The sequence below is a fragment of the Convolutriloba macropyga genome, chromosome 9 (assembly GCF_964194025.1).
Source record: "Convolutriloba macropyga chromosome 9, txConMacr16.3, whole genome shotgun sequence".
Taxonomy (NCBI): Eukaryota; Metazoa; Xenacoelomorpha; order Acoela; family Convolutidae; genus Convolutriloba; species Convolutriloba macropyga.
In genome coordinates this window covers 12,116,896-12,133,525 of record NC_134476.1, presented here as the reverse complement: position 1 = coordinate 12,133,525, position 16,630 = coordinate 12,116,896, and the positions used below count along the sequence as shown (strand labels likewise).

The window sequence follows — 16,630 nt, the reverse complement described above, 5'->3', positions numbered from 1 at the left end:
GAAATGTTAATGAAGGGCGAATAAACTGTACTGAAATAAAAACATCATATGAAAATTAACTGCACCAAATGAATAAACGAAATATGAGATATCCACGGGTATCACATACCCCTTCTTGCAAAGAATAATTTCAATTCCTGAGGGTCCTCTATTGTACCTTTTTCCGCGCAATGGGAAAAGAGTATAACAATTTTCTGCATGTTATTTTCTGTCACGGTGATACATTGGCATTTTGCAAAAAACGAATTTTTGCAGATTAACACCCGACTCATTTCTCTCGGAAACTGACGCGTCGCTTACAATCGATCCAATTTCCTTTCATGCCAGTAGTTTTTTTTACCTTCCCTCGTTTGGTATCTGCAACAATTTTTCAAAAGATTTTATCCCCAAATTTTCCGCCAGCAAAGCTCCAATGCCTTCAACCCCCAATTGCATTCTCATCCGGCAGGCAAACCCCTTTGCTAAACCGTCCGATTGAGGATACCACATTTTACTACACTTAAACTGAACATTCGTTACGGCTAGTCTCAAGAGGCTCTTCATAGCTGTCTTCGGAGTTTCAGGAGCTTCCTCACTGGAGTACATTTCTTTAAGCGCAATCTCAATCGCATTCTCATCCGGTACATTAGTGTACAAGCTCTTAACGTCGAGAAAATATACTAGCTCTTCGTAAAAGAAGAACATGGGTAATTGCCTCTGATACAGATAAAAAATAAAAGGCAAATTGTAAAAGAGGCAATGTAAAGTTAAGAATACAGCATTATATAAAACTATGAAATCATAGTGATATAATTATAATTATAATCTTGTAATTATAATTGTAATATTATAATCATTATAAAACCATTAAATTAGTTAACTAAAAATTTGACCTTAAATTAGTAAAAAAGGGCTTAAAATTCGAGCAAAAAATGTCCTCTCAGTTTTTATGTACATCATGAAGATTAGAAATAAAAATTAAAATCTAATGCTCTCAATGTCATCTTTCATATCAATTACTTTTGGGTCCTTCAAAAATTCTTTCGAAAATATTCTCTCAGTTCATTTTTTAAGGAGGCTTTTGATGTTGTTTTCAGTCTAATATTAGAAGGCAGACTATTATAAATTGGAATGGCTTGTGCAATAAAAGAATCAGTTAAAAACTTATTGTTCCTTCTTATATCGAACGTCATTTTCATTTACCTGTAATTGTTTTACTCTTATAGTATAGAGAGGTTCAATTTTATGTGCTGGAAGGTCTTTGTTGAATAAGCGAGTAAAATAATTTGCGCAATGTTATTTCAAGGGAAAAGAGACTGGTAATATTTTGTTGCGAAGTTTGAGATCTGTGGACCAATTTTCTCCTTTTAAAAATGGTTTTCATTCCCCAGTTCAATCGTTTTTCTAAAGTTGAGAGTAATGACTTTTGCAGCCCTATCAAAATTAAAGCGGAAAAATGTAGATGACTTATTACTATTGCATTAAGAAATAAGATTTTCGTTTTCTCAGGTAAAATTTTACTAAGTGTATTCAAAACTTTTGTTCCAAAAGCCATTTTCTGAAAAATGTTCTTCACTTTTCCATCAAATTTTAGATTGCCATCAATAATTACCCCGAAATACTTTACACTATTTGACTCTGCTATTTTTTATTGTCAACATTCAGAACAGTATTTGTTAACTTCTTCCTGGTGCTGTACACAATATATTCTTTTTTTTGTTTGTTTGCCATTAAACGGGACTTTGCCAAAAAATATCGATAATTTTTCGAGATATGAAAAAATATCGAGATATGTTCAGGTTTTGTTTTTGTCGGTATTACATCAGTGTCGGATGTAAAAGAAAAGTTTTTTCTGCACACTCGACGACCGCGCAATCATTTTCTACAATCTTTGCTAAATCGTTGACGTAAATGTTAAATAACAGAGGTACTAAGATAGTACCTGGTGGAACTCCTTTATGAAATGTATCCAAATTCATTCAAATCCAATTAGGACAACTCTTTGCTTTCTGTAACTCAAATAATATTTTATTAAATTGGTATCATGTTCGTCAAAACCTATATTTGCAAGTCTCCGTAACAGTATTGTGTAATTTACAGTCAAAAGCCTTTCAAAGACTTAAAAACGCACCTCATTAGAAGCGTACAACAACAGCAGACTGATCCCACTCGACAAATATTCAGATGTACGACCGATTGGGATAGGAGAAATTCTTCGCCGAATTATTGGGCGATGCATCTCAAGCTGTCTAGGCGCAGATACGCAGAGAATTGGAGACAATTTTCAGCTCTGCCTCTGGCAGAATGCAGGAATCGGACATGCAATCCATGATCTGCACAGAGAATTCAAAAACGAGAACTGTGAAGCTATTTTACTGATAGATGACACTAATGCCTTCAATCTACTAAACATAGCAACCGCCCTAGAAAAAACCGCAGAATGTGCTCTTCTCACCACAAACCTCTTACAAACTCCTACCAGACACCAAGCCAACATTTTGTTGAAAAAAAGCCATCTTATCTCGCGAAGGTTGCACTCAAGGAGACCCACTAGCTATGCTAAAGTACGGAATTGCAATAAAGCCTCTAATCCTGAAACTGCAGACGTCAAAAACTGTACAAAAAGGGTACGTTCACAACGGCAACGCAGCCGGGACACTGCGGCTACTGCACGAACTCTTCAAGAATCTTTCCAATCAGGGGCCTAGCTTTGGCTATCACGTAAACGCGCCAAAATGCCAGCTAATCGTCAAACCTTCAACAAAACAAAAGGCCGAAAAACTTTTGCAAGCACCAATGTCCCAATTCTCAATGGTGCGAGAGTTCTCGGATCAGTTTTTGGCAGTGACGAGGATATGCAGGAGTTTTTGAAACAAAAATCAACGACTACATAAAACTGATTCAAAAACTCTCAAGTTTTGGCAAGTCATCACCCCACGCAGACTACCACTGCTACGTCAAAGGACTTCAGAATAAAATGACGTTTCTTTCCAGAACAACACCTAAAACAACAGATTTTTTTTCGCCATAGTGAAGAAATCAGCAACAAGCTCATCCCATCCTTGACGAACGGAGATAGTCCAGACGAGACGGTGGGCTGGCAAACAATCAACCAGATGATTACAGTAGAAACTATTCAGAATCCCAGAATTTTTCAGCACAACCTGACGACCCATGTTTGACCTCATAATTCTGGAGCAAGACAGAATGAAGAAAGAGATTCACAAAGAGCGCCTGAAGACAGCTACACAAAAGCAAAACAAAATTGATGCGACGAATCCCGACCTTTCAGACGCCCTGAAAATTGCAAGGAAGAGTGGAGACTCCTCCTGGCTAAACGCCTTTCATATCGAAAAGCACACACTGGCTCACCAAATCGGAATTCCGCGACACCCTTTGTATCCGCTCCGGATGGGATTTCAAAAATGTGGCATTAACATGTGCCTGTGGTTCACCTTTTGTAGTCTCCCACGCCCTTCACTGCCTCAAAGGAGGAAACCTGATTATCAAGCACAATGAAATACGTCATCTCTTCGCTAATTCGATGAAGAAAGTTGGTCACCAAGTCGAAGTCGAACCACATCTGCAGCTTCTCGACAACAAGACTTTCACAAACTCTTCCAGCACCGAAGATGAGGCAAGATTCGATATCTTCGCCAAAGGAATCTGTGATAGTCGTTTTAAGCGCTCCTTTTATGATGTAGAGATCTTCAACCCCTATGCTCCAACAAACAGAATTAAAGACACCAAAGATTCATATTAACTGCATGAAAGTTAAAAACGCCCTAAAGGTCAAGACAGAATTGTGGACATCGAACATGGATCTTTTCACCTTTGATATTTTCCACCACATGTGGAGCCAGCCTCATTACACACAAACTCATCAGACTCATTGCTTCCCTCATAGCCCAAAAATCAAGCGAACAATACCCGGAAGTCATTAACTTTATCCGCAACCATGTCAGCTTCAGTTTTTTTAGAGCACTATTTTATGCATTCGTGGACGTTGAAGTCAAAAGTCCCAAAGCGCCAGAAAACATCAGCATAGAAATTTTCAACGTAGAATCAGATCCTAGTTATCTCAACTTTTTGAATAGTTGCAACCATATGACCTCTAATGACAGACACAGTCTTCGCATTCAATGCCAAAACGACCTCTAAATGACCTGATGTTGACGTCCAAAGACTTAAGCTAAGCTGCATGTTCCAAAACCATGTCATAGATAACTTATTCTTTTCATGGCTGGTGCTGCTGCGCACACATTACAATTCTTTTCAAGATTTAAAAAAGGATTGTTAATTTAAAATTTTCTAACGAACGTTTTCGAACTCTGAGTTCGTCGTCAGGTTATAAACAATACAAAATTCTAAAATGAAAAGCCAGAAAATAAAATGCAAGTCACTAAAATCAGTCATTCAAGGAAATATCAAACGAATTTTTACAATTCTACAATCGTATCTACAAAACATTTACATCTGAGTAAAAATACCTTTTTGACTTGATGTAGCGGATGCATATGGACATGTTTTTTATTAAAAAACCTACATATATTGCTTTAAAGTTACTTTGGTTTATTCAATTGTAATGTTGAAATTTTCGTTTCTTGACGTGTCTTTCAAGTTGAGTTTTTATCTCCAAACTATGCTTTCAGTGTCAATTCTCATGTTCCGTATTCGTCGGTCGTGTTGATGGCTGGTTTCAATGTTCTTATATAGAGCGCCTCTAGTGTCATTAACTTAGATTGGTTGCTGCATTGGTCTAATATCTTTCACTGGAAAACTGTTTTATCACCGTTGCACTTGATTGCATGTACTCCCATCGGTGAGTCCGCCTTGGCCTGCTCTGCAACCCTTGTGGTAATATGTCGGCATGTCTGCCCTACATAGATGGATTTGCATCAATTACAAGTGAGTTCATAAACCACGTGGGATTTGAGATCCTTATCAAAGCTAGACTTGAGGCTAGGTAAACAGCTCTTAAGTTTCGTAGTTGTGAAAATTGTCTGTACAGGATGAATTTTGTTCAACTTCTTTTCAAATTCATTAGAGATGTTGCATCTATACTGTAATACAAATTGTTGTTTCTCAGTATTTTCCTGTTGTTTTACGGCTACAACCGCGTTATATCTAAGATTTTTTCTTTGTTCTTTCATTCGCAGCTGGTTAATTGTATCCTTGACGATATTTCCTACCCAATGCCTAGGATATTGATTACGTTCCCAAATTTCTTCATTTTTTGTCAATACTTCATGGAACGCTTCCCAATTGCTGGTGGCTCGGAACAAGCGGTGTATTGTTCCCTGTATTTTGCTTTTCTTATGTTGCAGGGGTACACAGCTACGATAGTTCAGAATTGTTCCAGTATCTGATGGTTTTTGATACCATGTGCAAACAAAGTTCTCCTCCGTTTGTACGTTAATTGACATGTCCAGAAACGGCAAACTGTTTTTATCATCTGTTGTTTCTAATGTACTTGGAGAATTGGATGGAGGTTATTGACCGCATCTAACAACTCTTTCGTGTCACCTCTAACTGTTCTCACAATATCGTTGACATATCTTAGAAAAACTTTGATTTCGGACGAATGGTTAATGTCTGTCTGATCATTTTCACGACAGAGTGAGCACATCCAGAACTGGTTTTCCATGCTATCACATTCTGTGTTACTGATTTGCTGGTATTTTGCGTGGAACCATCTATTACAAATTTCACACTCAACACAACCCCCTGGAACGTGCTGTCACACGGTGTTCGCAATTGCGACAAGTGCTAGATTGTGTGTTGGTTTTACATTTCATCCAAAGGTTTGCCAAAATCACCGCCGAGGATGCACCCATTGCCAATCCGTCTTTCTGACAGTACCAACTTTCATTGCATTTGAAATGGACGTTGGTGACGGCTAATTCAAGCAGACATTTCATTGTTGTTCTAGGTATGTCTGGTTTATCGTCCCTAGCATAAAGCGATCGCAGGGCAATGTTAATGGCTTCCACTACGGGAACGTTGGTGTATAAACTTTTAACATCTAATGATAGGATTTGTTCGTCTTTTTCAAGTTTTTTTTGTTCCAGAGTTAGGAATGAAAGTAAAATGAAAGTAAAAATGAAAGTAATAAAACAGATAGGAATGAAAGTAAAAATCCCTTTCAGGAATAGAAAGCATTATACCCGGAATTTTCAAGAAATCCGGAATATAAGATGAATTGATTTTAGTGTAATAAGTGAAAATAAAATGTTGTAAATGTGATTTTAACTGTAAATAATTTCAAAAATTCGATGTTATTTTAACTCATTTCTTAGAATTATAGTCAAAGACAAGTTTATATACTTTGTAAATGATTTCATTTAATTTTTAAACCTGACGATGAACGCAATATTCGAAAACGTTCGTTAAGTTAATCAATTTAAGTTTTAATTTACAATTATTTCTCTGCATCTTGCTCCAGAGTCTTTCGTGCCTCATTGGTGTTAGTTTCTGTTTGCTCCTTCAATCTTTTGGAATAAGGGTGTTAGAAACTTGTTAAGTTTATAGTAACAACTTCCCGGGATAGAGAGAACAGGTCTCAGAGGGGTTTCTTTGTGTACTTTAGCTAATCCATACAACCTTGCTGGTTGCGCTCCAGTGGACCTTAAAGCTTCGTAAACCTTAACCGGTATCTTGCCTTTTTAGTTCTTTTCATTTGCGAATAAAATTCTTTTCATTTGCTGAAATTCTTTTCATTTGCTTTCGCCTCAACCGTCTCGCATTCAGTGCCAATCAGTTTGCCCTTTCTTTTTCTGTTATGTTATTTTGAAATTTGTTAGCCATACGACATTAATATTATTTTAATACAATATAATTTATAATTCAAGTCTTTTCTCCAAATGCCTGAAGCCTCCACTACTGTTACTAGTAATTCTACTACAAATTAGTATTTCTGATTCGGACCATGTACTCTGACTTTAACTTCTCCCCGAACCCTGACTTCTATTTTCGAACAATCGGATTTAGAAATACTAACTGTCTATAATGTTCAAAAGTTATTAACCTTTTATAATATTTAAGGTGAAGTGGGTGTTTTGACTTTTTAAAGTTTTATGTCATAATTTTCTAACGATGTGATTATCGTCTACAATATTTTTGACTCGTCAGTTTAAAGATTGAACTGCCTGCCTTAGTATTTGAAAGTCGCAACCGAACCTCTATATTCAAGGATTGATGAGGCACACGTTTGTGCCTCAGCGTAACCAAAGATTATGCCCCTCGCTATTTTCTGTTGACCATGACTGCTATAATAAATGAGAACTACTTTTCGCTATAATAGGAATAAATTAGCGGTAAAGCTGAAATCTAATAACTATCAACTATGACATCAATTGAGCGTTTAGATGCGGATATTGTGAGTGCTTTGTTAACGTGGCTGTATCAGTTGGAGGTGAATATGTCGTGTGGTGTATCTTCCTGACCAGGTATGTTATTGCTATTATCATAATCCATACTTTTTACGAGCCCTTTGTTGCACATATTTATGATGTGATTTGTTTTTAGTTGATGCTTTTTGAGACGAGCAAGTTTTTCCAGATGCCCTGCAACTTTTGCCAGACTTGCACATTTTGCTGTTTTTGCGCTTCCAGTGAACGAAGTTTTCGCCCTACCAAGAACTGATTTTCGCTGCAAATTTTTATAATGAAGATTCGGCTGTTTGTTTTACCAGAGGAAGAGGTTTTCATCGCAACCAAGGAGCAATCATTTTCGAAATCAGTTTTTGATGCGAAGATCCAACTATTGCTGTAGAGCTAAATATTTGCGCAATTTTGAGTGATGGGTCACGTCAACAAAGTTCTGTTATGTTTTCTGATCATTTGTTTTGTTTTTACTGTATTTATTTACTGAATCATTTTTGTTTATAGTTGGTTTAGATTTTATTTTCAGCTTAAACCGATCAAAATACAGCTAAATTTTTATTGATGCCTACCTTTTCGATATTTTTCATTGTCAAAGAAAAATGACAATTGTTTTGATTGTATTTTGATCTGTTTTTGGTAGCTCATTTTATGCATTTGAAATCAATTTTTAAAGAACTGAGTTTTTGGACAACACATTTTAAAGTCTCTTTTGTAATCTTTGTGTTCTATTTGTTTATGAATACTTTTGAATTTTAGTGTCTCATCAAGTCTTTAAATTCTAGTTCGAAATTATGGGTACATCAGGAACTGGTGCGTACGAAAGGCTGCTTAGCCTCGGCCTTGAGAGATACGTTGCTCAACAACTAGATGATCTCATCGCTGAAGGGTATTATCCACCTGAAGGGTTCGTCAAAGATGTCGCACTGTTCTTCAAAGGGATTAATCCTAATGTACTCTCGGAAATCATTGTACAGTATAAGTCAAGTGATTTCAACGGAGTGACCGACTATGGAGCGCTCTTGATCAGCGTAGCTCGACCAATCATGGGTCCACCCGACAATCGACCATTCAAGCAAACGCATCATCATCAACCACAGCACCATGGTGGAAGTGGTGGTGGTAGTGGAGGTGGAGGACGCCAGATGCACCAATCCTCAAAATCTGAGTCTGGACCCAGATATCAGCGTGGCAGTGAGAACTTAGCAGCGGAGTCCCGAGCTTCGGCTAGCGAGAGGATGCAGCGAATTCTGGACCGAACCCAATACAAGTACGAAGTGACGTCTGGCCAAAGATCTTACGGCCCCGGACCAGGTCAAGAGGACTTCAAAGCTCCAAGGAACTCTCAATGCTACTTTGGAAAGATCCCGATGGAGTATTTAGTGGAAGATTTGGTGGAGAAATTCGAACAGTGTGGACAAATCTGGCATCTGCGGTTGATGATGAATCCTGAGACTGGTAGGAACCAGACATACGGATTCGTGACTTTCTTTGACGCAGATACTGCAAGACGATGTGTAGAAATGTGGGATGGTCACGAGTGTCAAATGTCAGGTAGGTTAAGGGCCTTGCTTTCAATTTGTGCACTTTTTGGTATTGCTTGGGTCAAAAAAGCATAGTCTGTTTTTACAATTCGGATTTTTTTAAATGTGCCCAAAAATAGGTATAAATTCCTTAGATTTTGAGCACTTTCATTCAGAAATTAAACGAAGGCATTCACAATGCCACATCTGAACTTTTTGGAATGGCCTTTTTTGTAGTTGTGTTCCGAAAAAACAATGCATTAGATCTCCATCGTTTTAATTGTTAATTGCTCTCAAACGAAGTTGTAGCAATTGTATTAGTCATGCTGGTCTTTTTGTGCCATTTTTCGTATTACCAACTCCTGGTTGTTTTTTTTTTCGTGTGACCATTTGATTTTTCATCCCCAAAAACGGGATAAATAAGTAGAGCCCGAAGGGATCAACTTCTCTTAGAGCCCTACGGCTCACTAGACTTTAAATATGCGATTCACCGAAACTATTCAAGAAACATTGTGAGAAGAGCGGCTTTAAGATTTGACCGTCGTTGGAGACTCGCCAGGCGTTTCAGAGCAAATCGTTCAACGTTACTCGGCTATGTTCATCTTCATTGTTTATTTTATGTAGGTAAACTTTAGCCTTCCTGGTATCGGTTTTTATTATTTTAGGTGGTCGCAATCGATCAATCCGAATGAATGTGAAAATCAACGAGCCAAATAAACGACTGTTTGTTGGTCCAATTCTGAAGCAGAAGGGCGAAGAGGAGATCAGAGATGCTTTCAGTGCAGTAGTTGACGGAATCGTGAACGTCGAGGTCCAGGAGCCGGCTGACCCGCACTCTAATGCTAAGAATAAGGGCTTCTGTTTCCTTGACTTCGTGGACCATAAAACGGCTGCTCATGTAAGTGAAAGTGTACTAATGATTAATTGCTCAAACGAAGTTTGTAGCAATTATATTAGTCCTGTCGGTCTTTTTTATGCGATTTTTCGCTTGACCGATTTATCGTCTGACGCTTATGACTTTTCGTCCTCAAAAACGGGATAACAGGTGGAGCGAAGCGGGCATAAAGTGCTCTTAGAGCCTTTCAGCTCAAAATGTTTTGCAGACTTATACTTATGATGTGAAGGGCGGTTCTTAGAGGTTGACCCCCCACTATTACCCCAACAACCCCCCTCCACCGCGCTGTTGCCCCCACCCCCACGGTTGCCCCCTTCCCATCAGCCCCCGGTGAACCCCCCCCCCCCCCGCTGTATACGTTCGAACAACCGGTCGCTAAAAACGCGCAATTTTATACTTATTTGCGCAATTTTTTTGAGCTTTTTGAAATTTTTGTCATTTTTGGAGTTCTTTCTGCCCTAAGTTTCAAGGAATCTCATCTAGGGTTTTATAATAGGTTACTGCATAGTTTCTAATAGTAGTGGAATTATCTCAACATTTTAACATTACCAATTTTTAGTTTTTGACAAAACGTTTAATTTTTTTCAATTTTTTTGACATCTATTTTCCATTTAGGTCTTTCCAGACGCAGGGGCCAGAAAACGTCCTTAAGGGGTTGATAAAAAGTTACTAAAAATTTGTTATTTGCCATGGAATAGCTTTCATTTTTTAATATGTCCAATTTTAACGATTTTTTAGATAAAACTTGCTTTTTTTCAAGGTTTTTGAAAAATTTTATCGGTTTTTAGGTTTGTCCAGCCTCAAGAGCCGAGGAACCTCCTCTACGGTTTGACAATAGGTTACTCTTTAGTTTCTTAATGTAATGGAATGTTATTCAAGATTTCAACACCACGAATTTTGAGCATTTTTATTTTACAAAACTTGTAATTTTTTTTTCAATTTTTTTAAAAATTTTTTGTCATTATTCAGGTGTTTCAGCATAACAGAAGATCTCCGTTGGGGTTTGATCATAAGTTACAGGAAAATGTTTTTTCTGACCATGGATTAGGTCTCAACTTTTATTATCACTAATTTTAGCAGTTTTTTTAATGCAACTTGCAAGTTTTTTTGTCTTTTTTTTACGTTGCTCCAGCCTCAAGAGCCACATAACCTCCTCTAGGGTTTGATTTTAGGTTACTGCATAGCTTATAGATGTAATGTAGTGTTTTTAAAGATTTTAATATCAGTAACTTTTAAAAATTATTTGCAATTTTTAAAAGTTTTCTGAATCTTTTTAATTTTTAATTTTTTTCCGGCACCAGGATCCTAGGGACCTCCTGCAAGGTTCGATGATAAGTTGTCTCATAGTTTTAAGAGTCAATGAATTGGTTATCAATATTTTGATGACTCCAGCTTTAGCAATTTTTTGATAGTTTAATTTTTCACTTTTTAGAAAATTATTATGTTCCAAGTGTATGGATCTTTATGAGCCAGTGAAACAATTTAAAGATTGAGATAGAGATACTGGATAGTCTCTTGAGACAATGAGGTGGCTTTGAAGATTTTAATATCTTGATTTTTAGCAAGATTTTGTTAAAATTTGCGATTGTTTTCAAAATTTTTGAATATTTTTGTCCTTTTCTGAGTTTAACGATCATTACTGGCCAACAAAGCTTTTCAAGTCTTGCAGATGGTTACTTGACATAACTCCAGCGACAAAAAAAATGTTTTGAACATTATCACTGCGAAATCTGAAAGCTTTTCTTTTAAATTTTGCAATATTAGAAAGGCTAGAAAACTAAAAGTTGCAGAGTTGAATCAAGCTAAAGATAGCCTCAAAAAGCCGTGGCTAGCTACTGACGAAGCCAACCGCTTGTCGGTCGTTTGAGAGCAATTCGCTCGACGTTAGTCGGTTATGTTTCATTTCTTTTGTTATGAAAGTTGGTTGAAATGAGACCGTTTCCCGTTTCTATTAAAACAGAATCTGCCAAATTTCGACAGGGAAGTTTTGTTGAAATTTCGCTAGAAATTAGTCATGATATGCTCATGATAACAGTGGCTGTCAATTTTTTAATACTTGTTATATTTGGCATGTACGTATGTGGTATGCATGTTTTTCTTGTTTTCTTGTGAGATTTCTTTGGCTTCTATACGTCACATTGTTTGCTCATTTTCTTTTACTGTAAAGCACAAATAGACCTTTGTTATTACAAATTAGCTGAGAGCATTGACATTCATTAATATGGTTTTGAAATGTGGGTTTTTCAAACAGGCTAAAAAGAGGCTGGATGCTGGCAATATTCCCCTGAAGGCCTGGAGCAATTTCACTGGGTACGGGTGTGCCTGGTCTGATCCTCTAGACGACCCTGATGAGGAGGTGTTGGCTAAGATCAAGAACGTCTACATCACAAAGCTAACTGACAGTGTCACCGAGACTGACTTGGAGGAGAGATTCAGCAGACATGGTATTGTGGAGCGTGTAAAAAAGGTGATTTAGTTCTTAAATTGAGAGAAAGCGTTCAAACCTTTCAGACGCTTCAAGATTTTGGTATCTTTTCCGTTTGTGCTAACACCCCCCCCCCCCCCGTATGTTATGCGCCCCCCAATTACAGAGAATGAACCATAACATGGCTAGTAATTATGCAAAAATATGGCACGTGCCCCCCGGTGGGGGGTGGGTGCAAATAATTTGAACCCATTAAGCTAAGCTGGAGGCTCAAACAGAAAAGATCGATCGAGATTTTGAATTGCTCGTGAACAAAATTTGAAGCGATCAATGTAGTCGTGTAATTGGGTGGTAACCTTTTCTCCCCGTTATTCAGAGTTTGTTTTGCTGTAATAATATTTTTAATTCCATTCTAGTTTATCTGTTCTGTTCAGACCTGGATTGGCTATTTTTGAAAGCATGATTTGCTGTAGATAAACATTCGTTGCTTTGTGTGAGATATGTAGATCAACATTTTTCGTATTTTCCAGGCAAAGAATTATGCCTTTATCGACTTTGCGGAGAGAGACGACTGTATGCGTGCAATTGAGGCTGAAGACGGAACCCAGATCAGAGATGCAACCATGAAATGTGCCCTGGCCAGACCAGTGCCCCCAGATAGCAAGACCAGGTTGCAGCAGATCAGGTCTGTAAATCCAAGATCATAAATACTTCGTCTTTGTGGTATCAACGACGTAAAAACTTAGTTTAGCGACGAAATTTTTAAAACATTAGGCAAGATTTGTGCTATAGTCGAAGAATTTCTGGTATGTTTCCTGTTGTAGGTTTTAAAATGTTTGTTTGTGAAAGATTAAAAAAGATCACAAACTTTTTTGTATGATAAAGGTCTGCGATAATGAGCTTATTCCGATTGGCAAAAGTGGGTTTAAAAATATTTGCAAAAGTGTGGAGATATTTAATAGGCAGTTTTGATTGTGTTGCTATATGAACAGATGCACAAATAAAATACGTAAATTTGTAAATTTAAAAAGATGTTTATGAATTGTTTTTGTAGAGAGAAGCAACAACTGAGCGCAGCTGATGGTAGCAGTGCATTTGTGAGTGGAATGAGAAGCGGAGGCGGAGGACAGCGAGGTGGAAGGAGGAGTGAGGGAAGAGAAGGAAGCGGTGGTGGAAGTATGTTTGATTTTGTGATCTTTTTGGCTAGTTTGTAGAAAACAGATTTATTGAACGTGAATGAGATTTCGAATTAATTGAAATTTTGAATTGATGTTCAAATTCTATGATTCTAAAGTTCAGAATCTCAACAAATTATCTATAATTCAGAATCTCCGTAAGATATAGTTTGTTTTTGTTTTTTAATATAAAATTCAGAATCTCAACAAATTATCTATAATTCAGAATCTCCGTATGATATAGATAATTTGTTTTTGTTTTTATTAATAGCCGCACAGCGATAGCTGGGGCTATTATTGGCCTTCTCTTGGTTTTTTACAATTCAAAGAATTTGAATTGTATTGGGGCGCTGTCTTTTTTTTTAAGATCTGTTCACACATTTTCATGATTTTTGAAGTCAAATTGGAGTAGTGATTTTGGTCACGCCGAAACAGGAAATGGAGCGAAAAGCAAGTGGTTTTGCGGCGTGAATTTCGTTTGCTCTAATTTTAAAGTAGAGTGAGAAAACGGTGTTTGAACAAAAATTCGGTTTCTCGGTAGTGGTTTTTTGTTCACATGCGGCAATTTCACTCTGATTTTTACTGTTTTTTTCGATTTTCTGCATCGGATTTTTTCTAAATGGTTTTCCCAATCCATTCACAGCTCATTCTAGGCCTAGTTTTTTCGTTTGAATTAAATTTTCCTGTCTCGCTAGGTGTTTTTTTGTTCACATGCGGCATTTTGACATTGTTTTTTTGTTTTCTTATTTTTTATCTGATTTTTAAAAGATTTTTTTCTCAATTCACTCATAGTCCATTCTAGGTCTATTTTTTCTGTTTAGTCAATGAAAATTCTTTGATTTGTACGTCAGGACTTGTCCTGCTATGTTTTTTTATTTCGTTGTCATGATTTTTGTTACGACCATATGACGTCACAGCCACTTTTTGTTCATTCGTTCATGCAATTTCAACTGAAGTGCGTGCGTGACGTCATTTTTCGCTGTTAGTGGAGCGAGTTCTTTGTTTATTCGCGTGAATAATTTTTTGGTCACACTTGACTTACCTCACTCTCAAAAATGACTTCCTCACTTTTAAGTTCACTTTTATTTACTTTAATTCAAAGAGATAAGGTCAAATGGGTGTGTGTCACTCTAAATGAAGGTTAATATAGAGCAGCTAATAGAGGCAGCAATAACTTATACAGATTTTTAATCAAAATATAACAGATCAGCCTTCAATGAAAAGAGGAATTTTTTGGTCTGTCTTTTTTACTGTTTTTTTTAGACTGCAGATCTACGAAGCTATTGCGGCTATTTTCTGGCAATCTGCCAGCTATGTTTTTTTAATATAAAATTTAGTATATCCACTTTTCATCCGCTTTAGAAATCCATTTTTTCATTTCGGTTACCGTGTTGGATAGTTCTTAAACGAGGCAAACCTGAGTTCAAACGAAGCCCTAAAATAGCCGATAAAGCGCTGTTGAAGCAAATATTCCAATTGACAAAAGAACCTCGAATTTCTCTGATTCGATGACTGCAAACGCAAATATGGGATGTAGCCTACTGAGTTCTGTTTCAAATAAAAGAATTTTGCTGTTGCAGGATATTCAGGTGGTGGTGGTGACTTCGGCACGCCAAAGGGAGCCTTTGGAGGAAGTGCATATGGCAGTGACCCCTATGGCGCCGGAGCAGGGGCTGGAGCATATGAAAGGTACCCACCGGCATATCCTGAATACCCAGCATATGGGCCACCCCGTGGCGGAGATCCCTACGGTCGGTCACCGTACGGTCGAGATCCTTACGATCCATATGGAGCCCCGGAACCCTATGGACGAATGCCACCAGCGGGTGGTTTTCCGAGAGGAGCGCCCCCACCGCCAGGATACGGAGCTTACGATAGATACGGAGCACCACCCCCAGCTGCGGGTTACGGAGCTGAATACGGGAGACCCCCTTTTGGTGGACCCCCTCCCCCGAAACGAGGCAGGGGAGGTTTTTAAGGGGAGGCGCCAAAGCTAAACTGGACTCGCGAAGAGGCCACTACCATCCACGGATGCAATACTATGTGCACTCTTTGCGTTTAAAGCAAAGCATGAAATGATTTTGATGTGAATTTGTCAAACAAAACTCAATTGTTGTTTTTTAACATGTGATCTGATGAAAGCTGTTGTTAGTTTTAAGATGATCTATACATCAAAGCAATCAAGCATGGCAGTTGTCATTAGCAGTGGCTTAACATAATCCATTGCTCCAAATTACACCAGCAATTTACAACATCTTTTTGTTCTCTACATATTTGTCGTGTTCTTCTCGTAATTAAACGTTTCGTTAAACAGCATTTTTTATTCGACTAGCTCATCGCTACCTCGAAAAGCAGTATTGAAATATCTACTACTGCTTTTCGACGTATCAAATTAAGAATGGATTGAAACGAGGTCCAATTAAGTCAGAAATAAAGGGTGTCGAATGCAGTAGTCTAAGTATATGTTAGGATATAATTCTACTATGCCTTAGGCAACTAGCCGTTCTTTTATTTCAAGAAAAATTTTTTAAACTTATTTCGATTTTGCTGCTTCAAGTCATTTAGGTGATTGATTGCTCTTGGACGAAGTTTCAAGCAATTATTGTAAACGCGTGTCTGTTTAATGCAAAATTTTTGATGCTGTTTTTTGGCTCTAGAACATACTTTCAATTTCACCTCTCGAGTAACTTTTTCACTCTTCGCTTCTTGATTTTTGCGTCTTGTAAATTGTTCTTATCCAGAAATTATGACTGTTGCAAAATTAAAAGTGATTGTTAGATTAGCAGGCACAAGGCCCTGATAGCCGAATTATAAATGCTTTAGTCTCTTGCACTGGAGTTTGGTTGTTTGAACCCGTCATTGGTCGACAAATTTTTTGCGCTCGCAATTTTTACAGGCCCCTCTGAATTGAATTGCCCCTCCTGTTGTCCGAGAGCAATTTGTCCGACGTTGGTCGGTTTATGTTTCGTTTATTAATAGCCACCGTCAGCCTCTCAACGGCTATTATTTAGCCTCTCAACGGCTATTATTTAGCCTCTCAACGGCTATTATTTAGCCTCTCAACGGCTATTATTTAGCCTCTCAACGGCTATTATTTAGCCTCTCAACGGCAAAAATGAAGACTCTCTCCTTTTAAAAATTCAAAGAATTTGAATTGTGTTGGGGCGCTGTCTTTTGTAACAACTGTTAGTACATTTTAATGATTTTTGAAATGATGATTTTGGTCACGCCGAAACTGGAAGCAGAATGAA

General features: G+C 37.7%; 1 protein-coding gene across 1 annotated transcript; it reads left to right on the top strand.

Annotated features, from left to right (window-relative positions):
- The first annotated feature begins 6,380 nt into the window (after positions 1-6,380).
- Positions 6,381-15,690, top strand: LOC142345609 (heterogeneous nuclear ribonucleoprotein Q-like). The gene is made up of 7 exons (XM_075397746.1): positions 6,381-7,427; positions 8,147-8,915; positions 9,550-9,782; positions 12,031-12,246; positions 12,735-12,889; positions 13,259-13,380; positions 14,960-15,690. The coding sequence occupies exons 2-7, from the start codon at positions 8,156-8,158 to the stop codon at positions 15,355-15,357; spliced, it is 1,884 nt and encodes a 627-aa protein (XP_075253861.1). The 5' UTR covers positions 6,381-7,427; positions 8,147-8,155; the 3' UTR covers positions 15,358-15,690.
- The last annotated feature ends 940 nt before the right edge of the window (positions 15,691-16,630 follow it).

Bases quoted from the DNA above. Each gene is read 5' to 3' on its own strand.
- LOC142345609 (XM_075397746.1), top strand. From the start codon at position 8,156: ATGGGTACATCAGGAACTGGTGCGTACGAAAGGCTGCTTAGCCTCGGC. The intron at 8,916-9,549 runs GTAGGTTAAGGG...TTATTATTTTAG, and splicing joins TCACGAGTGTCAAATGTCAG to GTGGTCGCAATCGATCAATC. The intron at 13,381-14,959 runs GTATGTTTGATT...TTGCTGTTGCAG, and splicing joins AGAAGGAAGCGGTGGTGGAA to GATATTCAGGTGGTGGTGGT.